At 37.8% G+C, this 17,599-nt stretch overlaps 1 protein-coding gene across 1 annotated transcript in view; it reads left to right on the top strand.

Moving 5' to 3' along the window:
- PROS1 (protein S) overlaps positions 1-17,599 on the top strand; it is a 63,263-nt gene that overhangs the window by 2,426 nt on the left and 43,238 nt on the right. The window contains exon 2 of the mRNA XM_032406349.1: positions 17,134-17,291. Coding sequence (XP_032262240.1) covers positions 17,134-17,291 — 158 coding nt within the window. The remainder of the gene's footprint in view (positions 1-17,133; positions 17,292-17,599) is intronic.

Genomic DNA, 17,599 nt, shown 5'->3' with positions numbered 1-17,599 from the left:
AAAAAAAATTCCCTTTATTTCAGAGTTCAAAATGTTGCACTGTTGGAGAGATTTTATTAAGGTTAGGAAGAGTTAGAGACAATTCCTGGTATAGCAATGATACCCTGTGCCATATTCTCTTACTATCCATTCTACATCAGGATACATGGTAATGCTTCATAATAAACCTTTCCTGTCCACCAAGTTCAATATCCTCTTTATAGCTAAATGATCTATATTTAAACTTTCAAGATATTATGAGAAAAAATGAGAAGCCTGATAGTACATATATCAATATTCTTTAGCTACAAGCAACAATAATGAACACTTGCTAACTAAGGAAGGAAGGAAGGAAGGAAAGAAGGAAGGAAGGATGGAATGAAGGAAGGAAGGAAGGAAGGAAGGAAGGAAGGAAGGAAGGAAGGAAGGAAGCTGAGTGGATTTATTGTAAGACTACTGAATGGCATGCTGAATAACTAGGCCAACAGAAGCCAGGGACTTAGGCATTTCACTGATCTATATAATGGGAAGTCACATGCTGTCTGTGTTAGGAGCTGCTATCAGATGACTGGGTTCTAACTGTCTTCTAGTCCTGGGTGTCCCTGCCCATGACTGAAATTCCCAGAAGGGAGAACTTGATCATTTTGGCTTAACATGTCTCTGGAGTCCTGTGACTGACAGCTCCCTGGAATCAGAAGTGTCTGCACAACTCCCACAAAGGAATGGAAGCTGCAAAGGAAGCAGAAACAAAGAAGTCTACACATGCTAATTATTGGCTGTACAACATACACACACGCCCTTCTTTCCATATACACCATTTGGAAATATTTCAAGTATAATGCACATATTTTAATATAATACAAATAACTGAGAACAGCAGAAAGGACCTTCTCCTTAATAGATTCCAGTCACCACACCCAAAGAGGAAGGCTCATGGCTACCATTTCTTAGTTTACTGTCATCAAGTGATGTCCGTGCCTCGTCTTGTTCTGTCACAATCCCATGTCACGGTGCTATGCTTTATGGATGAAACAATACATTGTTACAATCCATCTCGTATGCCAAAAAATAATCATACTAAAAAGACAAGCAAAAGAATACAAGTACTTTGGGGTGGCCTCTCTTCCTTTTGAGCGGGAGCTGGTATTTATGACCTCCTTCTTCACTCCCCAATTCACTTGTCTCTTGCTTTCACGCAGTTCACTTATGTTGGATTTTTTTGTCTTCTCTCTGAGATGAACCACACCCTTATTCAGGAAGAGTCTGAGCCTTGTTGTTCCTACCTATGGATGATTGTGGCCATCTCTTCTTTTATAATTTCTGTTGTGTATAATAGTCATCTTGAAGGAGTAGCACTCCTTCTAGACTTGATTTAGATGTGGCAAAAACACTATTTTGCCTTGATTATTGTCATACCAGTATAATCTTCTTTTTAATTTTTTTTCAACAGGAATAAAGAACTTGAAATGGCTACATAGCAGTCTCAGCTTCTAATTCAGTGGAAAATCTATTAGGTCCCATAGTGAATGCATTTCTTCTTGGTTTACCAATTTCTAGATGAGCAAAAGACAGTTGCAAGGGAAGAAAAAAGCAAAAAATGTGAGAATAGGTCATTGAATTAGCTTCTTATGCTGCTATAACAAAGTACCACAAACTGGGTAGCTTAAACAACAGAATTTATTGTCTCACAGTTCTGGAAACTAGAAGTCTGAGATTAAGGTGTCAGCAGGATTGATTACTTCTGGGAGCAATGAAGGAGAATCTGTTTCATGCCTCTCTCCTCAGCTTCTGGTAGCCTCAGACATTTCTTGGCTTGTAGATGGCATTTTCCCTATGTCTTCACATCATCTTCCCTCTGTACATGAGTGTCTCTATTCCAAATTTCCCCCTTTTGTAAAGACATCAGTCATATTGGATTAGAGCTCACCCTCATGACCTTGTCTTAACTTGATCATCTGCGAAACTCCTTTTTCCAAATAAGATCATATTCGCAAGTAATGGGGGATTAAGGATGTTACCATCTTCATAGGGGACACCATTCAATCCATAACAGTCACTAAGCATCATATCATGACAAGTACTTCTTCCCTTTCTACCTTTATTTCTAACCTGTGTATTTTAGCTTTAGGGAAATAAAAGCACTATGTATTAATGATGTCTGGTACAAAAAAGTATCCCTTTTTTTAAAAAAGTAAGCTCTATGCCCAACATAGGGCTTGAACTCAGGACCCTGAGATCGAGAGTTGTCTGCTCTACTGACTGAACCAGTGAGGGGCCTCCAAAACATACCACAATTTTTAAATCACATTTTGGAAGATAGTGTTAGGTCTGAAAAGGCAGTAAGAGAGCCTTCAATAATTGGTCAGTCTATCGTCCTGTACGGCTAGCTCCTTTTAGGTATTAGTGTGCACAGTAAGACCCATGAAAACTATAATAATCATCCCATTGACTTATTTCCTTAACTGTGGAATTAATTCCTTTGTTAGAGATAAAGTTGTGTGGCTTAGCATAAGGCATTAAATAAGTCTACCAATAGTGGTACCAATAGAAAAATTAAATCCAAATCCAGAATGACTATCTCTATCTCTGAGTACAGTGCGCTGCTCCTGCATGATAAAAGAGCCCTAACTAATCAACCATCCACCAGGATCTGATGGATTTTGCAATATGCCCAATGTCTAACAGCAGAAGGAATGGCCGTTCTGCTGGCAAATGTTGTGTTTTTAGTAGTGAGAGCCTAGTGCATCTTAGTGAGGGAAAAGTCTGTATGGCTGAGTCAATATGTCGTCTCCATGCTTGCCACTCAAGCTGGGGTTTTTTGTGAGTATCCAGCAACAGTAGACCAAGTGACACAGTGAGTGACAGCCTTAGCACCAAATGTGCCCACAGACTTGTGTGTTTGGCCCACACGGCATTTTAAAAATCAGGAAATTTCATCTAAAAAGTTTGCTTTATGACCTCTCTTGAAAAACAAATGAAGGAAGATCTGGCAACACTGCACGCACCTTCTAACATGGTAAGATTCAAAGCTGCCTTCTTAAGATAGAATATACTCTCTCTAGTTTGCCACAATTTCGAGCGTCCCCTGTCGTCTTTCACCAAATTCTCTTCCCTTGTTTATGGAACCTGTCTAACACTTGCAGATTTCGGAGTTTGTGACCCTTGCACTAGATTGCCTTGAGAAGAAACACAACGGACAATCCTTAAGTGGACCATTCTATCCCCTCTTATTATTAAGAACTTCTCTGGTGTGGGGCTATCTTGTGAGTATTCCCCTGGAACACAAATAGTCTCAGCTCTGGGCAATTCTTACCAAACAACCTTGTCTCTCGACCTGATATCTAGCTTTTTATGGGTCTCTGAACATATAGACAGACCATTTTCAACCATTCAGGAAGCAGAATAGATCCAGATCTCGTTCTAAGCAAAGTGGACAGTGAGAAATACTGCTTATATGTCTGCCCATTGTGAGGTGTTCGTTTCTCCAAACATTCTGTTTCTCCTCAGGATCACCCTTGAGAGAAGCTGTCGTTTGTTTGTTCATTGCAGCTGTGGCTTCGTAGCAGGTCTCCCTCTGGCTCGTGTTGGTCTATCACAAAGAAGTATCTGCCAGTTAGAGATTTTGTCTTCAGTAGGTTGATTTTCATCCTCACTAGGTTGGTCATAGGCTTTTCCTCATGAGACTTTAAAGAGGGGTTGAGGTAAGACTTCTTCACGTCAGGAGAGTGAGCAGCCTGCATAGACCACTTAGTTGTGCCTATAGTCCCATCCTATTCACACCACTGGAACACGTCACAGCTGAACTTCTGTCACAACTAAGTTTCTGGCGAGATGGAAAAGGTAGCATCCAGTTCACAATGAGCTGTTCAAATCACCTGGTCACCAGGTGTCCTGTGGTTGTATTTGCAGACTTCACTAAAGTCTGAAAGGATGCCAAGAACAGTTTCTCAAGGGTAGACTAATTACTGGCAGAAGGAAATGTGACTTGCTCTCAAATCATAAGGACCTCTACTGAAATTCTTCTTTGGGGACTTGCTAAGGTGCCTTGGACAGTACCAGAGGACCCTGCCGTCCTAGGGACAATTTGACATAATTGGATCTGATGGGTCACTGGCTAGTCTGACTGACAGACTGCTTGATTCGAACTTTGAACTAGCTAGAGAGCATTTTCTTATTCTGGTTTCCATCTACATCTGGCAGCTTTTGGACTCATATGATAAATAGACCAGAGTGGAGTACCTAAAAATGGAATATGCCTCAACAATAAGGGGTCCACCGATATGTATGCGTCCATCTCAGTGTTGAATGCCCAGGTATATAAAAACTTGTCTTTCACTTGGGCAGGAATATTCCAGCATGACCAAATTGTTGCTGAAAATAGTTCATGCCTGGGGAAGGAAGCACAGTTTGGAGTTTGAGTTTTATTGGACCTATAGTTAGGTACTTGTAGGACACAATGCCCTTAATCAACTGACCCTCATGGGCCTCAGTTCTAGGCAGCAAACCTTAGATTTTAGATGTTTTTTCTTCTCTACAGGCCAATATCTAATAATCACTAGAAATTTTTGGAATCTCTTCCCTTAGTGCAGTTACCCAGTGCAGTTAATCTGCGTGGGAGAAAACAAGAAGAAAAGTTCACTGTGTACAGGATGCTTCTTCAAGGGCATCTCTCCTCTCCTTCATTCTAGAAGTTCTGGATCCATCAACTGATTCAAGATTGGTAATTAAGGAGAGGTGGTGATTTCTTTGAATTGTACAACCTCTATTTTACTAACCCAGGGAGTTTTGTATACAAAAGTTAATGAGGAATTTTATGGGTTGTCTTCCCATCTCATTCTAGGGAGATGTTCACCTGTTAATTCTTTCTCCAAGATTTGATCACTACACTCACCCTGACTTTGATTCACGTGAATATGAGCTGCTAACTAAGCTCAGCCACCCTGGGTTCCTCCCATTCCCCCTGAGATCTGGGAGCCCTGTTTCACTGCAGCCCCTGCCATTAGCATTTCCAATCTAGGGAGAACATCCAGTAAAATGCTTTTTAGCAAGCCCAGTGATTTCCTTACTAATTGATATCTCTGATAATCATGAACATACATTCTTTTATTTCATAATGGGGAGTGGGATGGATAAGTGAGAAAGTGAATAGGTAGGAACCACGTGAAAGATCCAAGCCAGAATCTATCTCCTAGTCCTTGTGAATTCTTTCTTTAATATTATGCCGAGGAATGTCTGGCTTTTCAGAGTTATTTAGTGTGTGCCAGAGTTTTGTCTAGGATGCCATTAGCCAACGAAGCCAACTGTTTGAACTGGAACTGGTGACCCTAGCTAGCACATGGAATGAAATCAGCAATATTAATACATTTAGCCTAATTCAAAATTACATATGCCTTTTTGTATTAGTTTTCTATTGTTGTGTAACCAATTGCCACGAACTTGCAACTTAAAACAATATAATTTATTTTTTTAATAATTTTTACTGGAGTTTTATTTTATTTTATTTTATTTTAAAAATTTTTATTTATTTATTTGACAGAGAGACAGCGAGAGGGGGAACACAAGCAGGGGGAGTGGGAGAAGGAGAAGCAGGCTTCCCGCCGAGCAGGGAGCCCGATGCGGGGCTCAATCCCAGTACCCTGGGATCATGATCTGAGCCGAAGGCAGACACTTAACAACTGAGCCACCCAGGCGCCCCCATTTTATTAACTCATTAGTCCAGGTACAAGTCCAGGGACCTGCTCAGGGTCTCACAAAGCTAAGATCAAGGGGTCCACCAGAGCTGAGGTCTCATCTGCGGTGTTCTCTTCTAAGTGTATTGATCTCTCCAATGAGAGGAAGGGGAGAGGAGATCAATGGAGGACGTTTGCTTGTGCATGAAAGTGACAAAACTCCATTCCGCTTTTAATTCCAATAGCCCCAACCCAAGGAAGCACATGGAATATTTGGTCAGCATTGTCTCTGTTAAAATATTCTTCCCCTGGGGTTAAGATTACTGTTTCTTCCTCTAAGAGAAGCACAAACACATATTGCTCATTTAACCTTTGGTAATATAGATTACAAAATGTGAGGTTGTATTAACTATCTATTTGTTAAATAGAGAGGGCATAATTAACCATGCCCAACAGACCTAAGCTGGGGACATAGTATAATGACATTGAACTGGCTGTTAATGTAGCAGGGTGAAAAAAATATGGTAACAGTTAATACTGAAATTATTTCTTTTGTGAGAATTCTTATTGTTTTACCTTGAAAAGTGGCTTCAGGTTTAGAAAGTGAAGTCCTGAAAACATGGTCTATAACTTTGCTACTCAAGAGTAGTTCATGAACGAGTAACAGCAGCATTACCTGGGAGCTTATTAGAAATGAAGCATCTCTGGCCTCATGCCAGACCTCCTGATTTAGAATATTCATTTTAAGAAGACCCCGGGTAATTCCTATGCACACTTAAAATTTGAATCATGCTGGTGTCTAAGGAGATAGGAGAAAAGGTTGGTAAATGGTTCTGCATGAGAAGTAAATAGAAGTTGCAGGGGTGGAAGTAGGAGGCAACCAGGGAGAGGGAAGGGAAGAAGATGTCAGAGAAGGGAGAAAAGAAGCTGAGCCATATGGCAAGACAATGCAGCTTTTAGGAATGTCTTCAGTAAGATTTTTTTTTTTTTTAGAGAGAGAGAGAAGAGAGAGAGCAGGAGCAGGGGGACGACAGAGGGAGAGGGGCAGAAGGAGAGGGAGAGAGAGAATCTTAAGCAGGCTCTACACCGAGCATGGAGCCCAACGCGGGGCTCAATCTCCCGACCCTGAGATCATGACCTGAGCTGAAATGAAGAGTTGGATGCTTAACTGACTGAGTCACCCAGGCGCCCCATCCATTAAGAAATTATTATATGTGAGGTGGACAGAGGACCTTTAGGAACTGGCTTAAGACTTGACTTTAAATTGCAAAAGTTGTTTTAATGTAAACTATAGCCCTTTGTACCTCCCCCCCTGCCTCCTACTCTCAGGGTTTCTTCAGAAGAGGTTGATTTCCATATCTAACTGGATTAAGAATGAAGAGAAGGGAATAGTTCCATAAGATACAACTGAGGTGAAGAGTTTAGTGAAAGCTAACACTCAAAGCCAATAGTGACCATAAGAACCTCAGCTCCAAAAGGAGGAAGAAATCTTTTTTATTTTTTTTTAAGATTTTATTTATTTATTTGACCAAGAGAGACACAGCGAGAGAGGGAACACAAGCAAGGGGGGTGGGAGAGGGAGAAGCTGGGGGAGTGGGAGAGGGAGAAGCAGGGGGAGTGGGAGAGGGAGAAGCAGGGGGAGTGGGAGAGGGAGAAGCAGGCTTCCCGCTGAGCAGGGAGCCCAGACACTTAAAGACTGAGCCACCCAGGTGCCCTAGGATGAAGTCTTGAGAGACACTGGAATTTTTATCAGGTGTGGGATTGGGGTTTTAGGATTCCAGTCAGTTAATCAAAAAGGGCAAGATGATATATGACATTAGCAAAACTCAGATTATCTTTAAATTTAAACCTTTGATTGAGGGTAATGTTTTGTTAATGCTAGAAGAAAAAAACTCACCTTGGTGATGCAAAAACAAATAGTAGGTCTTGACTCTTTTTCTATTGGGTGATGCAAATCCTTTTTACCTAAATATTCCTATTTTATTTTACATGTATCTGGGAAATACATATAAGTAAATAATTATAATAATTTTGGGGGATGGGCAAGAATTCAGTAATTTTAGACAAGAAAATACTTCACACAAAAGATTGGAAGAAAATGGATAACATTTTAATAGTGTCTTTAGAAAGTAGAGTTATGATGCTTTTTATTCCTTGCTTACTTTTTTGCTTTTAATAAATATAATAACTTGGGGCGCCTGGGTGGCTCAGATGGTTAAGTGTCTGCCTTCGGCTCAGGTCATGATCCCGGGGTCCTGGGATCGAGCCCCACATTGGGCTCCTGGTTCAGCGGGGAGTCAGCTTCTCCCTCTCCCTCTGCCTCTCCCCCGCTCATGCTCTCTCTCCCTCTGTATCTCTGTGTCTCAAATGAATAAATAAAAATCTTTAAAAAAAATAAATAAAATAACTTGAGTTATTAACTTCAGTGTGAGAACACCATTTCATTTAAGAGTTTTATTTATATTACATTGTTCTAAATATAGAAATTGAGTCCTCCAGGCTTGAGGGGAAGTGAAACAAGGATAATTTATCTAGATTCTGAGTGTTTCTACAGTGAGTAAAGTAATAGGAACTGGCTCTCACTAGTTCTAGGCCATTAGTATAATTCTTCTTAGTCCTCTTGTTCGTTTTTTGGAATGGACTTAAAAAAGACACATTCAAAAACAATGGCTTTTAAATCTTCATAGAAATGGTAAAAATACAACTTCCTGCTTTTGTGTGATAGTTTCCATCTTTCAAAATGGCAGATTTGGGGGCGCCTGGGTGGCTCAGTAGGTTAAGCGTCTGACTTCGGCTCAGGTCATGATCCCAGGGTCCTGGGATCAAGCTCCACGTTGGGCTCCTTGTTCAGCGGGGAGCCTGCTTCTCCCTCTCCCTCTGCCTGCCGCTCCCCCTGCTTGTGCTATCTCTCTCTCTCACTCTTTCTCTCTCTGTGTCAAATAAATAAAAATAAATAATAAAAAAATGGCAGATTTGGCATTTTCTCAGGGAGTGTCACAGCTGTTCTGTGATGCACCTTCTCAACTTTAGGAAAATGTTAACTTTTACTCACCCTCTACCAAGAATTGTTATCCCATGTTCTCTTCCTGCTCTCATTTGAACTTCTTGAGGAAGTGGTTTATTCTAGCAGTCTCTATTTCCTCTCTTCCTTCTCACCCTCCCACTGGTCTTGGTGATTGGGACTGTTAACAGTGATCCTATTGTTAAATCAACTACATTTTGGCTCTCATCCTAAATAATGGTAATTATTATTAACTTTTTTTTTTGAGAGACAGAGACTTAGATTAAACTACTAACTATATCCTACTGACTCCCTAACATTTTTAAACCATTCAAGTAATCCATGATTAATATAATCTAGTTTGGGAATACAGATATGCACTAAAAATATGCATCTGTAGTCCCACCAGCCAAAGTAATGTTTTGCTCTATATTCTTCTAGGCAACTTTGTCTGCATATATATGTATATTCTTAGAAATTAAAATACATACATACAAGAATGGAGTTGTGCTGTGATACTATTTTTTTCTAATATTTGTAACTTGATGTTTCACCTAAAAATATGATGATGGTTTTCATGTCAATAAAATCTGTCATACTTTAAAATAGATTTATAGGTTTTCTTCATATATGTTCATCATAATATATTTAATCAAAAATATATGTTTGGAAATTTAGATTATTTCCAATGTTTTGCTTATATCAATAAAATTGTGATGCACATATTCATACATATTTCTTTACATATGTCCTGTTCATTTCCTCAGATTAATTTCCTAGAAATTTAATGATTAGCTGAATATCTAAAGGTTTTGAATACATATTGTTAGATTTCTCCCTGGAAATTTGCTTTTAAAAGTATATTTAAGAGTGCCTACTTGCTCTCATCTTTGCCAACATTGAACATTAACTTCGTTTTAAATCTTTGTCAATGCAATAGGAATAAAAATGGGGGTGACCTTTTTGGGGTGGGAGAGAAGTAGTCCATTCTATTTTTCAGTTCATCCATTAACTTTAAAGAGCAGCTAGAAATAGTCACTAACCTCCTTGCCTTACATATTAGTCTGCTTGGACTGGTCTGACAAAATATCATAGTTTACATGGCTTAAACAAGAGAAATTTATTTTCTCACAGTTCTGGAGGCTGGAAAGTCCCAAGATGAAAGTGCTGACCAGTTCAGTTTCTAGTCAGGGCTCCCTTCCTGGCTTGTAGACCTTGATTTCTTACTATGTTCTCACATGGCCTTTCCTCAGAGTCTGTATGCTTACAGGGAGAGAGTTCGTTAATGTCTCTTCTTATAAGAACACGAATCCTGTAGGATTGGGGCCCCACCCTCATGACCTCATTTAACCTTAATTATTTCCTTAGAAGCCCCTTTTCCAAATACAGCCACAGTGGGGATTTCCACTAGAACATATAAATTCAGGAAGGTGGACACAAACATTCAGACCATAATGCCAAACATTCAGATTCAGTCCATATGCCTTGTCAAGTAGAACACAAGTTCTGTTTTTTTGTGTGTGTTTTGTTTGTTTGTTTGTTTGTTTTTTGTTTTTTTGTAACTGTGGAAGAGGAGAAGTAGGTTTATTTTACTTTGTGGCCAATTTTTTAAGTGGGCCTGAGTTTCTGTATGTTAAATGTACCTTTCCTTATTACTTGTTTTATTATCCTTCTTCCCCAAATCCTTATCCAAATCATTTTCTCCTCTCTCCTTAATAAATTATTTTATTCCATTGCTATTTAGACTGTGTCTTATAGCGTTTTAGAAAGTCAAGAAGGAATTCTGAGGGTCTGGCAGAAATTTAGAAATTGAATTATAAGCACCTACTCAATACTATACCAATATTCCAAATAATCTCATTTCCACATCAGCACTTAAAAATAATGTATCTTAAGAGTCAAAAGGGATGTATCCAGAGTCTTTCTAAGCCTTGCTTCATATCTGGGAGATATGAAGGAAGTAGGATAGTGCAGAATTAGGTCAACTCTTTCACTGTTGCCTTTAAAAATGTCCAGGAACAGTTTGCCTGTTGCTTTTCCAAACATAAACACAGACACAGGCCAGTGAACTAATAATATTAATTGATGCTATCCTAACAAATAGGTCAAATAAAACAAAAACAACTTTTCCTGTGCTGTTACCTCTTGGTACATGATGTCAAAAGCAGATGCTGTTCTGGTGTCCTAGTGTGTCGGAGATGAAAAAGACAAGGAAAACTGACTGCGTGGAAGATGTTCTGCACGTCATAAAGGAGGCCTCCTGCTGGAGCCTCAGGAAGTATAGCTAGTTTGCGGTGTAGTTATCTGGAGAAGGAAAGAGAGGGCTAGCAAATCCCTCTCCCTGCCTTGCCAAAATCTGAACTCTGAGTCCCTTCAAACGGAGTACTGTAATTTATCACTCACCAACAGCAGACAAATCAAATGAAAGAAATGATTAATGTTGTGTTTGGGTTTTTTGTTAGTTTTGTTTGTTTTGGGGGGGATTATTAAGCTGCCTGTTCTGTCTTTTAGGTAGAAGTATTTGTTGTTTTGGAAGGAATAACAGATAAGTACCACTTTCTCTGTCTATGGCCACAATCAAAAGGTTTTAACCTTGGGGAAACAATGGCAGAGTGTTTGATTTATTCTTCTTTTTCTAGACTAGGCACTGTGAATTAAAATTATAATTAAATCTCAGAGTAAGGAGAGGTCCATGTCACTCCTGTTGTGGCTAAACAGTTCAGGCATTGTTTCCCTACTCAGCCAGAATGGGGGTTGATAGTCACATTTTTTTTTTTTTTTAATGGCACCAATGGCTTCTTCTACTTATAAATAAACGCCAGTCTTCATCTTTTTTAATCCAATGTTTTAGGACTTACCTTTATACAACATATAACTCATAGATTATTTCCTCTTTTTCTTTCCCAGATTTAAATTCTTATCCAGATCTATTCCTTATGATTTTTGACTCTTTTAAAGTATTTCTCATCAGCCTATTTATTGCTTAGTCCTCTTGAAGAATGGATGCATATATAGTTCACCTTTAGAGAATACTTTTTCTAACACTTTTCTAACCTTTAACATAATAATATGAGAACACTCAGTTGCTCAGCAGCCTAGTCCTCAATATAAACAAAAATAAGAACTTGAGAGGAAAGCAAGTGTAGTAGTTCTCTTTAAAAATTTAACTAAAAAAAGATTGAAGTGTAGCATGCATCCAGACATGGCATTTCTTCCTGAAGTCTAACACAAGCTTCTCTGAAAATTGGTAATAATTATATAGGCCAACAAATGCCTAATTAAAAATCTATCTTTTGGTTTTCATAGTCCTTGCAGTCTTCACATTTTTAAATATTCCTCCTCAATTAGAAATCTTCCATGATAGAAATCTTTATGAAAAAAACAAAAGATTTTATGTTTGATTACTATGTGAGTATTTTAAATAGAGTTAGTAATATCTGGACATATGTTTTCCCATCATTATTAATTAACGGTGTTTCTATATTACATGCAGTTCTGTTTTTCTTCAGGCTTTGACTAAAAACATGCCATTTCAACAGTTGACACACATGAAGCACAATTACATCTCAAAGTATTATCTAGTTGTTCTATTTGTACATTGAAAACAATTTTCCCCTGCTTCGTCCCACATTGAAGCAGAAACAAAGATTCAAACACTCTGCCAACCCAATTTCTAGCCAGAGATTTTCTCTCAGATGCATTTTTTTTAGGGGTAGTTCTTCATTCTTGGGATGACAGACAAGTAGGGCCTGGGAAAAGGAGAGACAGAAAGCAGAACTAAAAAAGAGATGAGCTTTGGAAGGAGGAATGTGAGAACCATCTTGGCAAAGGACAAGAGAGCAGAATGAAGATTCAGAGGATGGGTTATCCCAAAGCTTGTATCTCCTTCATCTGCAACCTCACTCTCTTCTGACTGATCAGTACTGGGCAACCTGCAGATCAGTGGTCCTAACCAACGCCTGAACAGAGGGGGGCAAGTTTGAACACTTCAGTGGGAAAAGAGGGGCCTCAGGAAAGGACCTCCCTTTGACCAGGTGGAACTGAATTGAACACTGGGAAATTCTCCTCTGACCAGAGGCAGTGCTAACCCCACTATCTTTTTTGAGGATAAGACAATCAAATCTTATGCTCAAAAAACAGAGATTTGCCCCACAGAAAATATCGAAGGGAACATATGAAAGCTGTTAAGACAATTTCAAAAAGGAATTCCAGTTAATGTTTGAACAATGGCTATGCTTTGACATAATTGTTCAACCTGCTATGGTCACTGTTTTGAAGAGGGAAGACTTAGATAAGTTAAAAATGTGAATAGTTCAGTCATTCTTCTAACTTGAAAGACTCATAACTAAACATTATACCTAACAATATGAATCTGAAGGTAACACTTTTCAAGCAACAATACTCAGGTTTTAACAGACTTTCTTGAAAAACTTCTTAATCCAAAGAAGTGAAACAAGTGATTAGAGACAGTGTAGTAATGCAAAAGAAAAACAGGTTTTGGAGGCAGGCTTCTGTTCTCAGCTGTGTGAGCTTGGTAAGGTTAACTCAACTTCCCTGAGTTGTAGTTTGTTCATGCATAAAATGGGAAAATTACTGTCTACTTAGAACAGTTGTGATTAGTATTAAAGGAGATAATGTAAAAATGGCATATACTTGCTTATATGCCATGACTATTATGATAAATAATGGAACTTTGTAGACATTCCTGCAGTCTGGCAGGGTGCATGCTTTTGGGTAGATAGACTGAGGCAGCTGGTAAAAGCACTTCTTTTTTTTTTTTTTTTTAAAGATTTTATTTATTTATTTGACAGAGAGAGAGATAATGAGAGCAGGAACACAAGCAGGGGGAGTGGGAGAGGGAGAAGTAGGCTTCCTGCTGAGCAGGGAGCCCGATGCGGGGCTCGATCCCAGGACCCTGGGATCATGATCTGAGCCGAAGGCAGATGCTTAATGACTGAGCCACCCAGGCTCCCCTAAAAGCACTTCTAACCCACATAGTTTTCTCATCCTACAGTTCTGTAGTTCTTAATTTGGATCTGTGATGTCATGTTTATATTTTTTTTGACAAAGAATAGTAGACTCCTTTGAAAGCACACTTGTTAAATGGATGGGTTTATTTTCTAAAGGACGGTAAATTCCTTTCTTTCTTTTTTTTTTTTTTTAAGATTTTGTTTATTTATTTGACAGAGAGCTACACAGCGAGAGAGGGAACACAAGCAGGGGGAGTGGGCGAGGGAGAAGCAGGCTTCCCACTGAGCGGGGAGCCCGACTCGGGGCTCCACCCTGGGATCCTGACCTGAGCCGAAGGCAGAGCTTAACGACTGAGCCACCCAGGTGCCCCAAGGACAGTAAATGTCTTATTTAAGATATCAAACTTGTCCATGCCACAACCACATAATTTCTTTTTTTTAAAATCAAGTACATTGTTGGCATTTGAGTGGCAGATATAGAGAAGAAAGAGCACTGGATTAGGAGGATGGATATATTTAAATTCTTGTCCCATTAGCAGCACATCCTAGCTCTATGACCTTGGGCCAAGTCATGTAACCTCTTTCAGCTTCATTTTCTTCAAGTAACTCAAGGAAAGTGGGGATGATAATTCTGTCCTTTGATTTATGGCATTATTTATGTGATGATCAAATGAAATAATATACACATTGAAAATTGTTAAGTACCATGCCAATTTAAAACATTATTGGCTTGAGCCTAGAGGAAATAAAATACAAGCATTCAAATTTAGACAAAATTAGGTTTTTATTATTAACTTCATTATCCTTTAGGGTAGAGGTGTAACAGTTTCCTTTTTTAAGATTCCTCTAATCAGTGGAGAAAATGAAACCTCTGACTGTTTTTTGAGAAGCAGCGGATAGTAATGGATAGTCACAGGTCTGGACATTGGGATCTAAGTCCTAATTTTGCTATTCACTATAACTTAGGGCAACTATCTTGCATGCTCTTTATGTGAGTTCCATCTTCTCTGAAATAATGGAGGCTCTTTGGTTTCCTTTTCCTTCTATAAACTTACGTGAGCATTCCTTTAAATGTACACCTTAGTTTTCTGTGGACATTTGAGAACTTCCCCTTTCACAACGTGAATATAGTACGTGTTATCAAACCTGGTTTGTGTCCTGCAGTGGGGTCACTTGTAGGGGAAGAGAGATTCTTAAATGTCAATATTAAGATCTAAATTCCAAAACTTAATATTCCATAAGAAAGAAATGCAAAAGAGTGATGTTTATGGTTAGTTTTCTAAGTGCATTTGACGTTGATTTTTTTGTTATCGCATCACTGTATTTATCTTCCAGAGAAAGATGTTATTGTTTTCCCCAGAAAGATACATATTTGCTTTGAGGTTCAGAAGAGTTCAGTTTTTGCCATATTTATTATAAAGTAGCATCCTCAAAACTACTTCAAATAAATGAGATAATTGGCCATGTCAGATTCTTCCATTGTGGATAGGGCTACCATTTATCAGTCAGTAATACACTTGGCAGGTAATGTGCTCACAGAATAGCATCTGTTAGACACACACAGCCTTGATTTAATCTTGATCTTAATGAACAGTGATAAAGATGGTAAGACATAGGGTTAAAAATACAACCCAAACACTATTTATTTAGTTAGTCATCACATTTAAACTTCTGTTTTGGCAAGTAGGAGAAATAAAATAACATTACTTACTTCATTCTTGAAAGATGTTCAGTTATTCAACTAATAATTATGGTGACTTGATTAATTAGTCCTTTTGCTTTTCTTTTTCTTCCTTCTATTGTCATCTTTTGTGTATGCCTTTTTCACCAGGTAATAAGATAAAAAAGAGAAAAACAAATTTATCTGTTTATATTACTTACTCATCTTAGTGAAAGCATTATTATGGTTTAAATCAGGATTTAAAAATTATTTGTAGATTTTATTTTTGCTTTTAAAATTTTTCGTTAAAAAGTAGTGTTGTTTACATACTAAAACAATAAAGCCAAAGCTTCATGCTGTCCATTCTTTTCTTCCAACATAATTGCAATCAGTAGTTTGAGTGTCTTTCCAAACTATTTTCTGTGTATCTGTCCACATGATATTTACATATCTACAAGTATGGCTGGTATACATAGGGTTACGTGATAGTATGACATTCCACAATTTTCATTTTTAATTTAATAATATATCTTGAAGATCTTCAATACAGGAATATCTTTCTTCTCTTTGATAAGTGCATATTAATTCACAGTACAGATGTATTATAGTTTATTTTTCCATTCCCTTCTTGAAAGTTATTTAAATTGTTTTTAATTTTTTGATATTACAGTTTTTCAACAAACATTCTATATACACCTTTTCCAGCACAGGTACATATCTGCAGGACATTCTTAGAAGCAGAATTGTTGAACTGAAGAGTATGTGTGCTTTAAATTTTCAGCTACTGCCAGATTACCTTAAAATAATGCTTACCAGTACATATTCCTACCACCGATATACAAGAATACTTGTTTCCCCTTACCCTCACCATTACTTGATGTTATCAGTCTTTTAAGTTTGTGCAAATTTAATGAGCAAAAATCTAATTGAAAAATTTGTAGTGAACGTCTTTTCACGTATTTATTGGTCATTTTTATTTTCCTCTTTAGTGATGTTTATATGATTTTGATTATAGTGTTTTCTTTATATTTTCTTTATATTGTTTTGTATTTAATCTTGCACACATTCTTATTATCCATTGGCTTATTATTGTTATTGTTTTAATTTGCAAAAGTTGTTTGTACATTCTGGATGTAATTTTCTCCATTCTATATTATGAAATATTTTCTTCTAATCTGTCATTTGATGTTGAACTTTGTTATTTTTGTTGTTGTTTGTTTAGCTGTTTGAAATTCATTATGCATTTGATATTACCAAATTTTTTCTCTTTGCCTTCTGTATTTTGTGCTTTGCACATGATCTTCCTTTTTTCCAAAGATTTTTATTTTCCCTTTGTATGAATAAATCAAATGTTTTAGCTCATCAAGTATCTTTTAAGTAGCTGATTGGACTGTACTCCCACATTTCTCTATCTTTACAGAGGTCATGTGGTTTTCCATTAAAATTGAGAAAGCTTATTACTCTAGCTTTAAAGATGTGTGGCTATAACTTTTGATATAGTCATTTCAGCATGCTGCTTTTCCCAAGTGTAGTCATAATAAGGTAAACATTAAATATTGTCTGGTGTGTTTGGCCTCATGCATGAACTTGAATGATTCATGTAGATCATTATACAAGTGCTGTAGCTTGCACACCAAACTTGCTGTCTGAGTTGTTAATCAAAGTGCTTCTGTATCTGCATATTTTTCTTCTCAATTCTCTATACTGATTTTAAATGTTATGCAGTTCACAATTAGACAATGATTTTTTAAATTTTTTTTAGACAATGATTTTAATTCTCACTGTTTAATAAAATACCATATTTTAGGTGGAGAAAGGAAAAGCTTACTCATAAAAACTTACTTTTTCCTTCAGTTTTGTCAAAGCAGCATGCTTCACAAGTCCTGGTTAGGAAACGCCGTGCAAATTCTATGTTTGAAGAAACCAAAAAGGGTAATCTTGAAAGAGAATGCATTGAAGAATTGTGCAATAAAGAAGAAGCCAGGGAGGTCTTTGAAAATGACCCTGAAACGGTAAGAATTTATGAAATCTAATTAGATTAGATTTAATTACATACCTAGACATACAATTAAAGACTGAACATTTCCAGCTTGAGTCCGTGTTCCCTTGTGTTCCTTTTTTTTTTTTTTTTTTTTTTAAAGATTTTATTTATTTATTTGAGAGAGAGAATGAGAGAGAGAGCATGAGAGGGGTGAGGGTCAGAGGGAGAAGCAGACTCCCTGCCGAGCAGGGAGCCCAATGCGGGACTCCATCCAGGGACTCCAGGATCATGACCTGAGCCGAAGGCAGTCGCTTAACCAACTGAGCCACCCAGGCGCCC

The sequence above is a fragment of the Phoca vitulina genome, unplaced genomic scaffold (assembly GCF_004348235.1).
Source record: "Phoca vitulina isolate PV1807 unplaced genomic scaffold, GSC_HSeal_1.0 scaffold8, whole genome shotgun sequence".
In the NCBI taxonomy this organism is placed as follows: Eukaryota; Metazoa; Chordata; class Mammalia; order Carnivora; family Phocidae; genus Phoca; species Phoca vitulina.
Note: the sequence above shows the minus strand (reverse complement) of the source record. Positions and strands in the feature narration are given on the sequence as shown.